At 40.3% G+C, this 20,525-nt stretch overlaps 1 protein-coding gene across 1 annotated transcript in view; it reads left to right on the top strand.

The window, feature by feature from the left end:
• Window positions 1–9,365, top strand: part of LOC118836268 (vomeronasal type-2 receptor 26-like) — a 51,833-nt gene extending 42,468 nt beyond the window's left edge. The window contains exon 7 of the mRNA XM_036743600.1: window positions 8,417–9,365. Coding sequence (XP_036599495.1) covers window positions 8,417–9,365 — 949 coding nt within the window. The remainder of the gene's footprint in view (window positions 1–8,416) is intronic.
• The last annotated feature ends 11,160 nt before the right edge of the window (window positions 9,366–20,525 follow it).

Here is a 20,525-nt window from a genome sequence, read left to right on the forward strand (position 1 = left end):
GAGAGACACTGGCATAAGACCACCCAGCAATGGTGTGCCCTCAACAGAGAAGGTGCTGTGCTCTGTGAGCAAAGAAGTATTGGAGTAGCTCAAAAGAAACATAAGATGCACAAATTTAGAGAATCTACACCAAATGGTCACATGGAGTATTTGTGCCTGACCTGCGGCAGAACATTCCAAGCTTGTATGTGTCTGATCAGCCACAGTCTGACACACTCTAAGTATTGTGATATCATTTTGGTCCTTTTCAAGAATGAAGGACAAAAACCACCAATCACCACGACCACCACCACTATCTATCCAAAACCATCAGCAAGCATTACCTGTAATGGGCACAAGCTAAAGGGTTCTTCAATAAGATTAGGAGTGAAGCAAATATAACCATTGTCACCACTATTATTAAATATTGTACTGGAAAAAAAGATAGAGAAATAATAGAAGAAAAAGAAATTGAAGAATTCAGAATAGGCAATGAGGAAACAAAACTATTACTTTTCATAGACAATATCCTGGTATACATAGAAAATCTTAGGAATCAACTAAAAATCTACTTGAAATAACAACTTTAGCAAAATTTTGGGATATAAAATAAACCCCCATAAAGCCAAGCCACAAGTGATAGAAAGAGAAATTCCATTTTAAACAACTGTAGACAATATAAAATACTTGGGAACCTACCTGCTATGACACAGTCAGGATCTTTAGGAAAACAATTACAAAATACTTTTCACATAAATGAAGACAGATCTAAATAATTGAACTTCTGGGAGCCATGATGTCCAGGTAAAATGGCTCTCGTATCTCCCTTGAAGAAACACAGAGAATACTCCCATGGGAGAAACAGAGGAGCCAGAAGTGGGGCTTCAGTAGTGAGAGAAGTTGGGGAGAGGGCCTTTCCTGTGGTGGTGGAAGGAAACTAGTTCAGGAAGAGAGGTGTCCCAGCAGCCCTCGCCTCTGCAGAACAATGAGAGTAACTGAGTCCCAGGGGGGTGGAGCTAACAAACGTCAACGCCAGGATGCCAGACATGGCTTTGCACAGCCAGGGGATGTGTTAGACACCAGCAGAGACAACAGCTGAGACCACCCATGCTGCAGAGCAGTCATGGGGAAGAGGATATTCCCAGCAGCCAGACCACCCCGCCCCCCCCACACACACACCTTACAAAACCAGAGGCAGTAGAACATAAAGCCAGTAAGCAGGCCCACAGATCCCAACACAAGAAATTTTGGACAGAGAACTCTGAGTCTCAGAAACAGAAATCCACTTTAGAACCCAGGAGGAAAAAAAAAAACACATGCTAAAAAGACAAAGACCATTGATTCCTATTATGGAGACAGGGAAGATCAAAGTACCAGTTCAGAAGAGGATAGCATGGACACTATACCCACATCTGAAACCTCAAAAGGGAAAGCAAACTGGTCTCCATACCAAAAAGCATTACTGGAATAACTTAAGGAGGACTTTAAAAGCCAAATTTGGGAGGTAAACAAAAAAATGGAAAAAATCATGGAGGAAAACAAACCTTTAAAAACTAAAATCAGAGAAATGGTTAAGGAGAATCAGAATATAAATGGAGAAAATGTCTCACTGAAAAATAAAATAAACCAAATGGAAAAGGAGATAGAGAAGCTGAAGGAAGAAAACAATACATTAAAAATTAGAATTGGGCAAGTAGAAGCTAATGACTCTATGAGACATCAAGAATCAGTCAAACAAAAGCTAAAGAATAAAAAAATAGAAGAAAACATGAAATATCTGATTGGAAAAACAACTGACCTGGAAAATAGGTCCAGGAGAGACAATCTAAAAATTATTGGTCTACCTGAAAACCATGATGAAAAAAAGAGCCTGGACAGTATCATCCACGAAATCCTTATGGAAAATTATGCGGAGGTCCTAGAACCAGAGGGTAAAATTGTCATCAAAAGAATCCACTGATCACCCCCTGAAAGAGATCCCAAACTGAAAACTACAAGAAATATTATAGCCAAATTCTAGAACTACCAGGTCAAGAAGAAAATAGTGCAAGCAGCTAGAAAGATACAATTCAAATATCATGGAACTACAGTCAGGATCACGCAGGAACTTTCAACTTCTACATTAAGTGACAGAAGAAATTGGAATATGGTATTCTGAAAGGCAAAGAAGCTTGGACTACAACCATGGATCAACTACCTAGCAAAAATGAGCATAGTTTTCCAGGCAAGGAGATGGACATTCAATGAAATAAGGGAATTCCAGACCTTCCTGATGAAAAGGCCAGAGCTCAATTGAAAATTTGATCTCCAAATACAAACCTCAAGAGAGCCATAAAAAGGTAAACTGGGGAATAAAACCCTAGTTAATAAGGCTAATTAGTGACATCCTTATATAGGATTATTTTGTTTTATATATGTTACATATATATAATATATACATGTTAATCTTGAGAATAGTATAGTTATTATGACAATTATTGACAGACTGTGGGTGTCCTTGTTAAATAACTGATATAATGATAAAAATACAATTAAGAGATATAAAGGGATGGTTCTGGGAGAAGAGGTTAGGAGGTAGTAGAAAAGGGTAGATTATATCACATGAAGAGGCACAAAAACATATTATAGTCGAGGGAAAGAAGGGAGGGAGAAGAGCAGTGGTTAACGTTTACTCTCATCGGATTTGGTTCAAGAAGGGAATAACACACCCTGATAAATATAGAAATCAAACTTCTCCTACAGGCAGTAGGAGGGAAAAGGGGAAAGATAAGGGAGGGGGTGGTCAGAAGGGAGGGAAGGAGTGGCAAAGGGGAAAAGGTAAGATAAGGGAGGGAAATCAAGAGGGAGGGTAAACTGCGGAAGGTGGTGGTCAAAAGCAAAACTCTGTTGACCACTGGAAGGGAGAAATAAAATCTGGAAAGACCTACATGATATGATGCTGAGTGAGCAGAGCAGAACCAGGAGAACATTGTACACAACCACAGATACATTGATTCTGGAATGACTAACTTTGATAGACTTGGCTCTTCTCAGCAATACAAGGTTCAAAGACAACTCCAAAGGACTCTTGATGGAAAGAGCTAGCTACATCCAGAGAAAGAATTATGGAGTCTGAATGCAGATTGAAGCAAACTATTTGCTCTCTTCTTTTTCTGTTTTTTTCTCTCCTTTTTTTTGGTTTTGTTTCTTCTTTCTCATGGTTCATTCTGTTGGTCATAATTCTTCTTTACAACTTGACTATTGTGTAAATAATTTTATGGCTCTAATTTTTTTTCTTTTTTGGAGGGGGGAAGGCAATTGGGTTTAAGTGACTTGCCCAAGGTCACATAGCTAGTTAAGTGTCAATTGTCTGAGGCTGGATTTGAACTCAGGTCCTCCTGACTCCAGGGCTGGTGCTCTATTCACTGCACCACCTGGCTGCCTCCATGTAAATAATTTTAATTGGAAGGTACATGTAGGAGATATATTGGATTCCATTCCATCTTGCAAGTGTGGGGGGAAGGGAGAGAGGGAAAGAAAATCTGGAACTCAAACATGAGGAACTGAGTGTTGTAAACTAAAAATAAAAAATCTCAATAAAAAAACAGTTTTGTGACTATAGTGAAATCAGCTAATCTTTTAACCTCAGTTTCCTCAATTGTAAGTGGATTCAATGACCTACCTTCTAATTCTAAACCTAAAATAAATAAAAAGTTCTTGCAACACAATTAAAAAATTAAAATGGTTAAGTAGCATCTACCTAAAACCATCAGCAAGCATTAAATGTAATGTGGATAAGATAATTCCATTTCCAATACTATCAGGGATGAAACTAGGATGTCCATTATTACCACTGTTACTCAATATGGTACTAGAAATGTTAACTTTCACAATAAGAGGAAAAAAAGAAATTTAAGAAATTATAATGGGCAAAGAAAAAACTCAGTTATCACTCTTTGCAGATGATATGATGATATACTTAGAGAATCAAGTAAAAAAAACTACTTGAAATAATAAACAACTTTAGCAAAGTTGCAAGATATAAAATAAACAACTATAAATCCTCATCTATTTCTATTTCTATATATTATTTACAAAGCCCAACATCAAGAGAAAGGGAAATCCCATTTAAAGTTACTGCAGACATTATAAAATATTTCAGATTCTACTTGCCAAAACAAACCCAGTAACTATATGAACAAATTGCAAAACACTTTTGACACAAATAAATTCATATCTAAATAATTGTGCAAAAACCATCAGTTGCTCCTTGTAGGCCCAACTAATATAATGAAAATGACATTTCTACCTAAATTAATTTGCTTATTCAGTGCCATACCAATCAAACTACCAAGAAATTGTTTTATACAGCTAGAGGAAATAGTAACAAAATTCATCTGGAAGAACAAAAGGTCCAGAATGTCAAGGGAATTAATTAATGAAAAGAAATGCTTGGGGAGGTGGCCAGGCATACCAGATCTTAAAATACTTTCCATCCCCAGTGAAAGAACAGTTGAAGCCTGAGTACAGATTGAAGCATTTTTTAAACTTTATTTTTCTTGAGGTTTTTTTTTCTTGTCTTATGTTTTCTTTCACAACATGACTTTTATGAATCAATACACATGTACAACCTATATGTAATTGGTTGCTATTTTATTGGGCGGAGGGGAGAGAGGGAGGGAGATAATATGAAAATCAGAGTTTTAAAAATGGATGTTAAAATTGTTTTTATATGTAATTGTGGAAAAATAAGATACGAAAAGCTCAAAAATAAGAGAAAGAAAGACTACACTTTTGATCAGAGGCTAAAATAGAAATTGAAAAAGTTCATTGATCACCTCATGAAATAGATCCCAAAAAGAAACTCCCAGGATTATCATATCCAAATTCCAGAGCTTTCAGATCAAGGAGAAAATACTGCAAGACACCAGAAAGAAATAATTCACATATTGTCAAGCCACAGTCAATATCACACAAGAACTAGCCTCTTCCATGTTAGAGTGGAATATGCTATTCCAGAAGGTAAAGGAGTTGGGATGACAAGCAAAACTATTCTCCCCAGGAAAACTGAGTTCAACGCTTTTGGTGGAAATGAATATTTAATGAAATAGAGCATAGGAATTAGTCAAGCTTTCCTTAAAATTATAAGTACTATCTATCTAAAACCATCAGCAAACATCATCAAAAACCATTACGAGGGATAATTTAGAAACCTTTCTAATAACATCAAGAGTGAAGCTAGGTTGCTGATTATCACCACCATTAATCAGTATTGTACTAGAAACGTTAGCTATAATGATTGTAATTGAAAATTATTGTGATATAAGAAATAACAAGCAGAATGATTTCAGAAAAACCTGGAAAGTCTTATAGGAACAGATGCATAGTGAAATTAACAGGATCAGAACATTGTATACAGTAAAAGCAGTATTGTTCAATGAAGAACTATGAATGACTAAGCCATTCTTCTCAATCCAATGATCCAAGACAACCCCAAAGGACTAATGATGAAGCATACTATCCACCTCCAGAGAAACAACTGATATTGATTGAATACAACACTGAAGCATGCTATTTTCCCTTTTTTTCATTTTTTCTTTTATTCAAGTTGTACAAAATTCTTGTACGAAATGACTAATATGGAAATGTCTTATATGATTGCACACATATAACTTTTATCTGCTTGCTTACCATCTCATGGTAAGGCAAGGGGAAGAAGGGAGGGGCAGAATTGGGGACTCAGAACTTTAAATAAAAAATTTAAAAAATAAATTAGGTATAGCAATAACAGAAAAAAAGAAATTGAAGGAATCAGAATAGACAATTAGGAGACAAAATTATCATTTTTTGGCAGATGATATGATTATATCTTTACAGAATCCCAGAGAAAAAACTTTAAAAGGCACTTTAAATAATTAAGAACTTAAAAAAGTTGCAGGATGCACACATATGCATATATTTATATACATAGATGTACATAGATGTCTATATACTTAGCTATCTATATATCTATATCTTCATATCTATGTATATATCTACATACCCATGTGAGGCCCAGCAGCAAGTGACAGAAAGAGAAATTCCATTTAAAATAACTATAAAGACCATAAGATACTTGGGAATCTACCTGGCAAGGGAAATTACTTTGGGACTCTGAAGTATATATCAATGATGATGAGTAGCAATTTGAATCCCAAGACAAATTAAGGAGATATTGAATGTATACCTCATCACTTTCAGTGAGTTCAAGCCACTAGACCTGCATGAACATCATCTTATGTTGTTGGAAGATCTTAGAGATTGTGACTACTGACTCACTCTTGTCATTCACTGAAAGATCATTGAGAATTAGTGTGGTACTTCAAGTCTGAAGGAAAGCATTTCCATTTTAATAAAGGAAAACACATGTGGCATGCAAACTATATGCTAGGGAGCTTGATTTTGCTTCATTACAAAATTCCAAAACATGTTGGTCAATACAAAAGTGTCTTGGTTTCATCAAGAACAAATCATGATGGAAATTTATAGCCCACATGGTCACACAACTAGGTCAAATCTAAATTGGTTGAATGACTGGAGAGTTATCATTAATCATTTGAGATCAATTTGGAAGAAGAATAATCTGTCCTTAACCCTGTGCTTTTGAATTTATTAACAATTTGGATGAAGTTTGAGTTGGAAGATACAGCTAATTTTAACCTGAGAAGGACAGTTACCATGTTTTATGATGGAGTAAGAATTCTAAAAGACCTCAATAGGGAAGAGTGTTGGCCCAAATTTAACAAGATGAAATTGAATAAGTAACTATTTAAAGTGTTACATTCAGATTAAAAATAAAAAAACTCTGCAAATACAGGTTGGACAAGGTGTGGGATCCATCACAAAGCATTCATCTGAAAAAAAAATTAGATTCAGCATGTTATAGAGTACAGGAACTGGAGGCAGATGGGAGCAGGAGTGCAAGAAGTGCTTTGCTGGTGCAGAGGGAGCTTTACCCTGCTTGGATCTGGCTCACAATCCTGGCTGGTGGTTATTGGGGGAGGAGAAGCACTTCAGTGGCTGAGCTAGCTATGTAGAAGTAGCTCTGAAAATAGCAGCGCAGCCCCTAAAGTGTGGAACAAAGCATTCTCTACTCTACAAGCAGTCATACCCGGAAAAAAAGCTCAAAGGTCAAGTAGTTGGCTGGGAACATGGCCAGGCAGCAAAAAAGGATGCAGACTCAGACTCAGACTCTAGAATATTTTTTGGTGACAAAGAAGATCAAAACATACAATCAGAAGAAGTCAACAAAATCAAAAAGCCTACATAAAAAAGGCCTCTAAGAAAAATATGGATTGGTCTTAGGCTGTATAAGAGCTCAGAAAGGATTTGGAAAAGCAAGTTAGAGAAGTAGAGGAAAAATTGGGAAGAGAAATGAAAGTGATGCAAGAAAACCATGAAAAACAAGTCAACGACCTGCTAAAGGAGACCACCAAAAATACTGAAGAAAATAACACCTTAAGAATAGACTAACCCAAAGGTCAAAAGAGCTCCAAAAAGCTGATGAGGAGAAGAATGCTTTGAAAGGGAGAATTAGCCAAAAGGAAAAGAAGGTCCAAAAGACCACTGAAGAAAATGCCACCTTTAAAATTAGATTGGAGCAAGTGGAAGCTAGTGACTTTATGAGAAATCAAGATATTATAAAACAGAACCAAAGGAATGAAAAAATGGAAGACAATATGAAATATCTCTTTGGAAAAACCACTGACCTGGAGAATATATTCAGGAGGGGTAATTTAAAAATTATTGGACAATCTGAAAGCCATGATCAACAAAAAGAGCCTAGACATCATCTTTCAAGAAATTATAGAGGAAAGCTGCCCTGATATTCTAGAACCAGAGGGTAAAATAAAAATTGAAAGAATCCACTGATCACATCCTGAAAAAGATCCCAAAAAGGAAACTCCTAGGAATACAGTTGTTGAATTCCAGAGTTCCCAGGTCAAGGAGAAAATACTGCAAGCATCCACAAAGAAACAATTTGAGTATTGTGGAAACACAATCAGGATAACAGAAGATCTAGCACCTTCTACACTAAGGGATCAAATGGCTTGGAATATGATATTCCGGAGGTGAAAGGAGGTAGGATTAAAACCAATAATCACCTTGTGTTGGTAAGCAAAATGGGCTCCTGAGCACTTAGTTCAACAAGTGCCCTTGAAGAGTTTGGCTTTTGTTTGTTTTGAGTAATTCAGTGTATTTCATTGAGTCTTACTAAGTGCTAAGCCCCAGGCCCAAACCCCTATTAGGTGTAGAACCTATGTGGGTGTGGATTGGCAACTAAGGTGGGGCCCAAGGTGGGACTAACTCCAGGGAGGGCCTAGTTTACATGTATACTTAGTTGCCCCCAACCCCTGCCACCTAGAAAAATGTCTTGGGCATGGAGGATTCTTAATATATGCTTTTTTGGTTGCTAAACTGCAGGTATGGACAATTGTATGAAGTGCCCAGAAGATCAATATCCAAACGGAGAGAAAGACCAGTGTCTCCCAAAGGCAGTGACCTTCCTCAGTGTCCAAGAACCTTTGGGATGGACTGTAACCTGCATGGCTCTCTCCTTCTCTCTCCTCACAGTTCTGATCCTGATTATCTTTGTGAAGCATCAAGATACGCCCATAGTCAAGGCCAACAACCGGGTTCTCAGCTATACACTTCTCATCTCTCTCATCTTTTGCTTCCTCTGTTCTTTGCTTTTCATTGGCCATCCTACCACAGCAACCTGCCTCCTTCAGCAATCAATATTTGGAATAGTGTTCACAGTGGCAATTTCCTCTATTTTGGCTAAAACCATGATGGTGGTTCTGGCTTTTAGGGCCACAAAACCAGGCAGCACAATGAGGATGTGGGTACAGCCTAAGGTGTCCAATTCTCTAGTCTTCCTCTGCTCTGTGATCCAAGTGATTCTCTGTGGGATCTGGCTGGGGACCTCACCTCCCTTCTTAGGTACAGACACTCACTCTGAACCTGGCCACATCATCATTGAGTGTAAGGAGGGTTCTTCATTTGCCTTCTACTATGTCCTGGGCTACATGGGTATCTTGGCGCTGGGCAGCTTCATGGTGGCTTTCCTGGTCAGGAATCTTCCTGACACTTTCAATGAAGCCAAGTTCATCACCTTTAGCATGCTAGTCTTCTGCAGTGTGTGGATCTCTTTCTTCCCTACATATCAGAGTTCCAAGGGGAAGGACATGGTGGCTGTGGAGGTTTTTGCCATCTTGGCCTCCAGTGCTGGGTTACTGGGCTGCATTTTTTTTCCTAAGTGCTATGTGATCTTGCTAAGGCCAGAGAGGAACACTCTGGAATGGGTAAGGAACAAAACAGACTCTAGAGCTAGGAACCTGGCCCCAAAGGCTATTCCAGGGCCATGAGAAACATTGAAAATATATTAATCTTAGCTCCAAATAACTATAATTTTAATATCATATTGATACCTGCCCCTTGCTTGCTTTTCCTAGTTAAATCTTTCCAACCTTTGCCAGTGCTCCTAATGGGAATACAAACTTTAGATATAACTGTTTATTTGAAAATCTAATAATCAGCAGCTTTGTTCCCTTTCCATTCTTGGTTCTGGACGTCCTTGGGATCTTCCTGGACTTACTGCTATCTGGGTAACCATCCTCACTACCCTGCAGCCCAACTCAATTTCTTCATCACCTCTTTCCTGAGTTCCTGATCTACAAAGACTCCCTCGACTCTGCCTCAATTCCAACCAAAAGTAATTTTTTCTATTCTGTTTCACAGCTCTAAACACCAGTACAATTCTTCACTGTCCTTATCCCACTAGTAGCCCCACCATCTGCACCTAAAACAGATGGCAAGTATCACTCCTTACAGAACCTGGATTAGGGAAGGACACTGCCCTCAACCAAGAAGCTTACTACATTCTGCTTTGTATCATACTTCATTTGCTCTTGCCTTACGTTCCATATCATGGTATTAGCTCCTTAAAGGCAAGGCTTTTTTCCTTTGTATTTGTATCTCCATCACTCAGCAGAATGTCCTGCCCAGAATAGGGATTTAATAAATATTTTTTCAATTGATATGATTTTGATTGATTTCTCGTATGGGATCACAGAGGTAGAATGGAACATGGGGTAATCTAATCCAACATCTTCATTTTATCAATGAGGAAACTAGGTGTGGCCAGAGTGGCCTTTGTTTTCTTTGAGTGACTCAGTTTATCTCATTGAGCCTTACTGGGTGCTGGGTCTGCTGCTTCTCTTCTGGGGCAGGAAGCCCAGAGACCCATGCCTGGGAGCAGAGAACTTCCTGTGTGATGATTCATGGGGCTGGCTGAGGGGAGGTGTTAACTCCAGAGCCATGCCTTATCGGGTGTTAACCTAGGGGAAGGGCCAACTCAAGAACAAATCACCCTGGTCATTCAGGCAGCACTTGATGATGTCAAAAACTCTATAAGAGGAGAGAAGACAGCTTGAAGAGTCCCTTTTTTTTCCTTTCCGTTGGAGCCAAAGATGCCTACAGCCGAAGCCCACGTGTGGACCGAGGAGTGCTGAGCAAGGACTTGAGGCCAGTGGGTAATCTTCTTACCATAGAGGGGAAGCATGTATATGATTTTGCTTTGTACCATCATGCTTCTCTGTGGCCTCCTGGTTACTCTTGTGAGGCGGACTTATTGGGTCTGGAAGCTTTTGATCAAAATATCAAAATGGGGATGCTGATTTGTGGGTCTGTTACTGTGGAGCTTAAATACATGCTTTAATTTTTCTGCCTTCTACCTAGAGAATTCCTTATATCCTCCGGTTCTGAACCTTTCAGGCATATATATGATTCTCTTTGAAATCATAAACTCTGCCTTCATAATACACCAGGTCCCAGAGAGGCAAAGTGTTTTTGCCTAAGCCAGATACTCAATAAAAGGCAAAGCCAGGGTGTGAATCCAGGGCTTCTACACAGAACGCCATCACTCATCTTAGTTTACTATGTCACCGATCTAGGTTATTACTTCATGTTAATCCTGTGAATGTGTATTCCCAGTATTGTGAGAAGTGAGAATGGCTCACATTTTATTTGTCCTTGACACTGAGATGCTTTATTTATTCATTATCTGTTTCCCAAAATTGATGTTATATTAGGATGCAGGTACTCTCACTGCTCTATCTCACACATACTAAATACTCTGGGGTTCCTTTTTACCCATTGTCTCATTCCCAGTGAGGACCACCTAAGGATTAGCTGCCATAAGGAGACATGAGGCATGAGTCTAGGTCTTAGTGAGATCATTCTCCTCACATTTGTTCAATATAGAGTAGCAGGCAAGAAAACTAGGAAGCCTACAGGTTTGATTCTTGAAACCAAAAGCTGGGTTTGAATAAAATTATGCCCAAGTCATTTAAAGGAATTTTTCAATATGGGTAAAAAATTGCTATTATTAGGGATCGCATAATAGCCACCCTCTGGCAAGACAGCCTGGACACAAGGAGAGCTACATTAAGAGAAGGAGTAAGACGTAGCCTGGCATTGGCTTGAAAGAATAAGACCCTGGGGATTGCTAAGGACAGTTATGCCACCCAGTGGCTGGTGGAGGTCCACAAACTGAGAACTGAAGGTGGCAGTATGCCTGAGTAAAAATATCCTTTCTACCCTATTTCCCTAGAAGGAGCATATCCTCCATCCCATGTTGTTTTGCTAAGGCAAATCCTCATCCATCTCCTGACAGTTATGGGCTTTGCTCTATGTAGTCTTAGCCTTTTGAATTCCAATCCTAACAATTCCAAGTCAGAACCATGGTCACATAACTGGTAGATGAGGTGTGCAGCCCTTTACCTTGTCCTTGGCTCCATATCCACAGTGGTCATACCTTAAAATTTTTCCACTCAGAGATCTTACACCTTAGTTTATGCATTTTAACCTCTCGTCTGATTCAATAATATAACTTCACTAGTCACTCACTGCTTCTAGAATCAGCATGATAGGGGTCTGAGTGTCTGCATGAGTATCAACAAATTTCTAGCCTGGAGGTCTGTGGAAGAATGAATTCTAACAAGAATCAACAATCCTGGGGCAGAACCAAGATGGCAGCTGGAAAGCAGAAACTTGTCTAAAGCTCCCCCCCAGGACCCTCCAATCAGCTATAAAAAATGGCTCTAAACAAATTCTAGAACTACAGAATCCACAAAATAGCAGATGGAAGCAGGGCTCCGGCTCAGGACAGCCTGGATGGTCCCTGGGTAAGGTCTATCAAACCATCCTGGAACCTCTGCTGGAAGCAGAGCAGAGCAGATCCCAGCATGGGCTGTGCCTGAACCAACCAGACCAGGAGCTGGGTAGAACAGATCCTAGCACCCTGAATCAGTGAGCTGTGGCAGACTTGTCAACCCACAAACACTAAAAACAACAGAGAAGGTTAGTGGGAAAAACTGCAGGGACAGAGTGAGAGGAGTTGGCAGTCAGCCACCACCCCAGGGGCAGGGGAGATGGTGAAGCTCTGAGGCTGCTTACAGAGCTACAGCTGCAGTTGCTTCTGGTGCAAGGCCCACCTGGTGGGAGGAATTCAGTGGCGGATCAGAGTGAGAGTGCAGAGCCTGCTTAGATCTAAATCGTGGTCTGGGTTGGAGGTTCTTGGGGAAGGAGGAGGGCTGGTGTGGCAGAGCTTGCTGTGCAGAAATAGCTCTGAAAACAACAGCGCACTCATAAAGCTTGGGACAAAGTACTCTCTACTCTACAAGCAGTCATACTCTGAAGAAAAGCTCAAAGGTCAAGTACTTGGTTGGGAACATGAACAGGCAGCAAAAACAGACTCAGATTCAGACTTAGACTTTTGAATCTTTCTTTGGTGACAAAGAAGATCAAAACATACAGCCAGAAGACATCAACAAACTCAAAGAGCCTACATCAAAAGCCTCCAAGAAAAATATGAATTGGTCTCAGGCCACAGAAGAACTCAGAAAGGATTTGGAAAAGCAAGTAAGAGAAGTAGAGGAAAAATTGGGAAGAGAAATGAGAGTGATGCAAGAAAATCATAAAAAAACAAGTCAATGACTGGCTAAAGAAGACTCAAAAAAATACTGAAGAAAATAACACCTTAAAAATAAACTAACTCAAATAGCAAAAGAGCTCCAAAAAGCCAATGAGGAGAAGAATGCCTTGAAAGGCAGAATGAGCCAAATGGAAAAGGAGGTCCAAAAGACCACTGAAGAAAATACTACCTTAAAAATTACATTGGAGCAAGTGGAAGCTAGTGACTTTATGAGAAATCAAGATATTATAAAACAGAAGCAAAGGAATGAAAAAATGGAAGACACTGTGAAAAATCTTGTTGGAAAAACAACTGACCTGGAAGATAGATCCAAGAAAGATAATTTAAAAATTATTGGACTACCTGAAAGCCATGATCAAAAAAAGAGCCTGGACATCATCTTTCCAGAAATTATCATGGAGAACTGCCCTGATATTCTAGAGCCAGAGGGCAAAATAGAACTTGAAAGAATCCACCAATCACCTCCTGAAAAAGATCCCAAAAAGAAAACTCCTAGAAATATTGTCGCCACATTCCAGAGCTCCCAGATCAAGGAGAAAATACTGCAAGCAGTCAGAAAGAAACAATTTGAGTATTGTGGAAACACAATCAGGATAACACAAGAACTAGCAGCTTCTACATTAAGGAATCGAAGGGCTTGGAATATGATATTCTGGAGGTCAATGGAGCTAGGATTAAAACCAAGAATCACCTACCCAGAAAAACTGAGTATCATGCTCCAAGGCAAAATATGGATTTTCAATAAAATAGAGGACTTTCAAGCTTTCTCAGTTAAAAGACCGAGGCTGAATAGAAAATTTGACTTTCAAAGACAAGAATCAAGAGAAGCATGAAAAGGTAAACAAGAAAGAGAAATCATAAGGGACTTACTAAAGCAGAACTGTGTTGTTTACATTCCTACATGAAAAGATGATGTGTATAATTCAGAAGACCTCAGTATGAGGGTAACTGAAGGGAAATATGTGTGTGTGTGTGCACGTGTGTATAGACAGAGGGCACAGGGTGAGTTGAATATGAAGGGATGATATCTAAAAAAATAAAATCAAATTAAAGGATGAGAGAGGAATATATTGAGAGAGGGAGAAAGGGAGAGATAGAATGGCCTAAATTATCTTGCATAAAAGTGCCAAGACAAAGTAGCTCATCGGAAGGGAAGAGGGGGCAGATGAGGGGGAATAAGTGAATCTTACTCTCAGCAGATTTGACCTGAGGAGGGAATAACATATATACTCAATTTGGTATCTTACCCCACAGGAAAGAAGGAGGAAGGAGATAAAAGGGGGGATGATAGAAGGGAAGGCAGATAGGGGGAGGAGGTAATCACAAGCAAACACTTGAAAAGGGCCAGGTCAAGGGAGAAAAATGAATAAAGTGGGACAGGATAGGAGGGAGGGAAATATAGTTAGTCTTTCACAACATGACTATTTATGGGAGTATTTTGCATAATGATACATATGTGGCCTATGTTGAATTGCTTGCCTTATTAGGGAGGGTGGGTGGGGAGGGAAGAGGGGAGAGAATTGGGAAGTCCAAGTTTTAAAAGCAGATGTTCAAAAAAAGGTTTTTGCATGCAACTGGGAAATAAGATATACAGGCAATGGGGCATAGAACTCTAACTTGCCCTACAAGAAAGTAAGGGAAAAAGGGATGGGGGGGGGGGGGAGTGGAGAGGAATGAGAGAAGGGAGTGCTGACTGGGGAATGCAGAAATCAGAATATATGACATCTTGGAGTGGGGAGAGGGTATAAATGGGGAGAAAATTTGTAATTCAAACTCTTTTGGAAATCAACGCTGAAAACTAAAAATATTGAATAATTAAAGGATAATTTAAAAACCTCTAGGAATAAAAAGAATCTTCAATCCTAAGAACCATATTCCTCCTTCACAACAGTAAAGAGGCACAAAACAAAAGGATTTAGGAGTCAGAAGGCAAGATGCACAAACGAAATGAGCATTTAACTCTTGCAACAGAACTCTCTAAACCACTTTTTAGAGTGTGCCAAATAAAATTCTGAGCAAGATAACCAATACAAAGTCACAGTGAGTCATCTTTCTAGGCTAAGAGAGCTTAATAGTTCAAAAAAAGAGATCTGTAGATACTAGGGTTGGGACTAGCAGGAAGTCTAGTGCAGTGTTAGCATTATCTATTATGGCAGGTAGAAGAAACAATAGCAGCAGTGACACTGGGATCACTTACAATCCAAGGCTAGTAAAGATTAAGATGAATTTAGGTAAACACTTGGTTATAAAGAGACTATAGTGGCACCCTTCCTTAGCACAGGACATAGGACTAGGAAAACTTTGGTGGTCCCTTTATCCATTATCTAAGCCTAGGTCATAATTCCAGAATGAAGAAGAGCCCTTGCAGCTTGTGGTAACATGGGAGCAGTGGCTCCTTACCTAGATTAGGAACAGACTGTGGACCAGCAGAATGATGACCAGAACTCTACCAAGATCACACAACCTTAGAAGCACTGAAAGTACAGGTCCCCAGATCAAACTACAAAACTTATGGTTGCCTCCCTACCCCCTAGACAAGTAGTGTCCAACTCTGACATAAAGCACAAAGTGAAGTAATCCCCTGGAAAGTGAACAAACACCGAAAAAAGACAATTGAACAAAACAATTTTTTTGATATCAGGAAGGCTGAAGAAACAAACAGAAAAATACAATGACTTGAAACATCAACAAGGAAAACCTTAAATAAAATGCAATAAAGGACTTCAAAGAAAAGTTAAAGAGTTTTATTTAAAAAGAAAAAAAATGATTCTTTTAACCAAATAAAAGGGGCAGAGCCAAGATGGGAGAATAAAAGCAGGGACTTGCTTGAGTTCTCCTCCAAACCCACACAACTACCTGTAAAAATTACTCCAAACAAGTTCTAGAGCAGCAGAACCCACAAAATGACAGAGTGAAACAAATTTCCAGCGCAAGACAACCTGGAAGGTTGTGTTGGCAACCAAAAATGGGTTCCTTAGCACTTAGTCAACAAGTGCCCTTGACTAGTTTGGCTTTTTCCCCTGAACTGAATGCTGTTTGTATGTTGGACTGGAGCAAGCTTGTCGGCCCCTTCACCTTGCTTCCCTTGCTTAAGCTGATGGAAGGAACCTGTGCTTTCCCGGTCAACCCCTTTACCTTGCTTAAGCAGATTGAAAGAACCTGTGCTTTCCCCGGGGTACCTTACACCCCCGCAGAAGCCGGATGGTTAAAAACAGCTTCCGTTGGAGCCAGAGGCTGCTATAGCTACAGCCACAGCCGAAGCTGAAGCAGGAACTGCCAGTAGCAGAGCTGACCTACGGGAGGAAGCTGAACAAGGACTTGAAGCCAGTGGGTAATCTTTTTACCATAGAGGGGGAAGCATGATTTTGTTTTACACCATCATGCTTCTCTGTAGCCTCCTGGTTACTCTTGTAGGCGTACTTATTGGGCCTGGAAGCTTTTGATCAATATGTCAAAATGGGGATGCTGGTTCATGGGTTGGTTACTGTGGAGCCTAAATATATGCTTTGATTCTTCTGCCTCCTACTTTGAGAGTTTCTTATATCCAGCGGTTCCAAACCTTTCAGACATATATATGATCCTCTTTGAGATTATAAACTCTGCCCTCCTAATACATTTGGTGACGAGGATGGGATCGCTAGGTATAAGATCTCTATTTAGAAGCAGAAGAACTTTAGAGGAAGAGATGAATATCCCAGGGTGGGAGGATCCATTTTATTCCTCCCTAGCAAAAGAATTGGCTAAAAAAGCTGGACCCTGTGAAAACTGGGAACCAAGGCTACAGAGAGGAGATCCTAGGGATTTGGAAAGGTGTTTACAAGAAGTTGGGATTCAGTCAGGGGCATCACTATCTAGGCAAAGCTGGATAGTGTTATCAGCCTACTGGCTAGTATATGAAAGATTGAGATTAAGTGAAAGAGATGGGGGCACTCCTACCCCACGGCAAGAAGGGGAATCTCAGATAGCAGGAGAACAAACTGACTCAAGTGAGAACTTTTCTATTAATGTGGCTAGGAGCAACAGGAGACCAAATAAGCCCAGAGTGCATTCCAACCCAGCCCAGACTGAGCCTGACTGCCTGCCTCGTTCTTGCCATGGTGGCAGGGGAAGCAAGTGGGGGGAAAATGAGACAACATTAGGGGCTGAGGCATAAAATACTACTAGGGTTCAGGATGTCCCTCACACAGAGAATGGGAGATGGTTAAATGATCAGACAAGGGCTCAACCCATACAAAGGAGGAAGACAGAAACCCGAGGTGATGACTCAGTTACAAGGGAAATTCAGGAAGATTTCTCACCGCAAGAGGTCACAGATATTTTGAGTAGATTCAGCCAAAGAATAGGAGAACCATTAATATCTTGGATGGTAAGACTCAGTGATCAAGGGGCCAATGGAATATCAGTAGATAGGATAGACTGTATGAGATTCATAGGTATCAGCCATGATCCTCTAGTTCAACAAGCTTTTAGGGAACATCATCAACAAGGAGATGGTGATAGCAGGACTACTCTGTTGGCATTAGCCGCTGTGGGATGCAATAAGAGATATGCTACTGATTCTATGTGGCCCACTGAGCACAGACCCTGGTATTCACTTAGAGATTGTATCATGAGACTAAAGGAGGAGGTAATGAAGACTGCTATCATGATAGGAACTGCAGACAAATATTACAATGATCCAATGGGACTGCCTCATAGGAATTTAATAATTAGGACAGCTCCCCCTGCTTATAAACAAATAATTTTGAATTTATTACTTGGGGAAGTAGGGAGCTGTCTTACAACAGTGATAAATAAGATTTTACAGTTACATGACTTAGGTGACTGGGGAAGGGATAGATCTCCTCGAGAGAGAAGGGTAAATAACCAGCAAACTTGGCAGCCAAAGAGAGTAACAAGGAAAGAAATGTTTACTGCTCTATTGAGAGCAGGGGTAGGTTTTGAAATGATAGATGGCATTCCAACCAATGAATTATATGGAATGTACAGAGATAAAGGACTTGATAACAGGAGAAATAGGGAAATAAGAACTGCTCCTGCAAGCCCACAAGCCACTCAGAGTGAAGGTGACCTTGTGTGATTAACGGATGAAAACTTGTACATCTGGGGAAAGGCTGGGAGGACAATCCTAGTCTCTACCTAGGATGGGATCCTCTTAGTTTAGTTTTCCCATTGTGTTTCCTTGTACATCTGGGGAAAGGCTGAGAGGACAATCTTAGTCTCTATCTAGGGTGGGATTCCTCATTATGTTCCTTTTGAAAAGAAACATTTCCCACCTGAGTTTGGCTCTGATATTGGATCTTTGCATAACTAAAATCTCAACCAAACTTGAGATGATTTTATTTGAAGGATAATAGCCTATACTTATCTACTCTTTTTGTCCTTTGTTTTGGCTAACATTGTTGCTAGTTCTGTTTCCTTTAGGCTTAAGCACCCTGCACTTTCTGGTGACTGCCTAAGCACATAGCATTCTTGGAATTCCTGCCAGCTCATTAAAGAACTGACCTCTGGAATGGGACTTTTTGGGGCAGGGCCATCTCTACATCCAATTTCAGCAAGAAGAAGCTATGGAAAATGAGACCTTCACACTTTACCCCAAGATTTTGAGCCCCAATCATTCAAGGGGGGTGGGAATGATGATAGTGTTCTGTTTGCTTATTTTGTGTTATCCTTGCCATGTTGTTTTATTGTTATGATATTATTGATCCTATGTAATGGACACAAGGATCTAGGGGTGGACATTTGAATTATTAATAATTATTTTTGGGATGATTGATTGAAGAGATTATCTTGCTGGGACCTAGGGGTGGATCACATTTGAATCGTAAACCAATATTTGGGAATGTCACTGAATGATATGTTTTGCTTTATAATGAATGATATGTTTTAGTTTCCTTTGTAATTGGATCACAATATATGTTCTAGGATACATGGCTGATTAGATTATGTATCCTATAACAAGGGGTGGAGTGTGTTGGCAACCAAAAATGGGCTCCTTAGCACTTAGTCAACAAGTGCCCTTGACTAGTTTGGCTTTTTCCCCTGAACTGAATGCTGTTTGTATGTTGGACTGGAGTAAGCTTGTGGGCCCCTTCACCTTGCTTCCCTTGCTTAAGCTGATGGAAGGAACCTGTGCTTTCCCGGTCAACCCCTTCACCTTGCTTAAGCAGATTGAAGGAACCTGTGCTTTCCCCGGCGTACCTTACACCCCTGCAGAAGCCAGATAGTTAAAAACAGCTTCCGTTGGAGCCAGAGGCTGCTATAGCTACAGCCACAGCCGAAGCTGAAGCAGGAGCTGCCAGTAGCAGAGCTGACCTACGGGAGGAAGCTGAACAAGGACTTGAAGCCAGTGGGTAATCTTTTTACCATAGGGGGGAAGCATGATTTTGTTTTACACCATCATGCTTCTCTGTAGCCTCCTGGTTACTCTTTTGAGGCGTACTTATTGGGCCTGGAAGCTTTTGATCAATATGTCAAAATGGGGATGCTGGTTCATGGGTTGGTTACTGTGGAGCCTAAATATATGCTTTGATTCTTCTGCCTCCTACTTTGAGAGTTTCTTATATCCAGCGGTTCTGAACCTTTCAGACATATATATGATCCTCTTTGAGATTATAAACTCTGCCCTCCTAATACAAAGGTGGACTGAAAAGGTCTGTTGCACCAGTCTAGGAGAAGAACTCAGTCTAGCATGGGTTGTGCTGCAACACATGGGCCCTAGCAGAACCGAAGCAGGCCCTAGGGCACCAAATTACTGGCAGCTGTGGCACTTTCCAGATTTCTCAATCTGCAAAGGCTAAGATAACTTATAAGGTCAGTAGGAAAGGTCTGTCAGACTTGGGTGAGAGAGGAGCAAGGTCCAGCCCCAGGGTGGTGGTGGTGGTGGCAGGGGTGATGGCAGCAGTGGCTGCTTCTGGAACTCTTGGACCACAGAGTGAGGGGCGATCAAGTGGCTGATCAGAGTGGGATTGTAGGGATCTCTTTGCTGGCTCTGTGGTAGGATTCTCTTGCTTTGCCAGTGCTTCAATCTGGGTCATCACGCTGGGTCACAGCCCTGTGGCAAGGAGGAGTATTGGCACTGAAGAGCATATGGCAGCTGTGCAGAGGGAATACTCAGAGTTCCAAGGCAGAAAGCAATGTTTGTGGTCACTCACAGACCAGAGCACAGTCCAGGGGTGGAGTAAAAATGTCTCCTTTGATCATACCACATTGGAAGAACTGAAAATTTACAGGTCTCTAGAAATATCTTTGAAAACAGCTACACAAAACCCCTGAAGCTAGGGACAATATTCTCTCCACAGTAGAAGCACAGTTCTACTTTAACAAATTGCTAAAAAGTCAAGTAATTGGCCGGAGAAATGAGTAAACAGTGGGAAAAAATCAAACTATACAATTTTATTTTGGTGACAAGGAAGATCAAAACATACAATCAGAAGAAGATTTTGTTAGTCAAAGCTCCCAGCCCCAAAGACTCCAAGAAAAATATGAATTGGTTGCAGGCCATGGAAGAGCTCAAAAAGGAGTTTGAAAA

The sequence above is a fragment of the Trichosurus vulpecula genome, chromosome 2 (genome assembly GCF_011100635.1).
Source record: "Trichosurus vulpecula isolate mTriVul1 chromosome 2, mTriVul1.pri, whole genome shotgun sequence".
NCBI lineage: Eukaryota > Metazoa > Chordata > Mammalia > Diprotodontia > Phalangeridae > Trichosurus > Trichosurus vulpecula.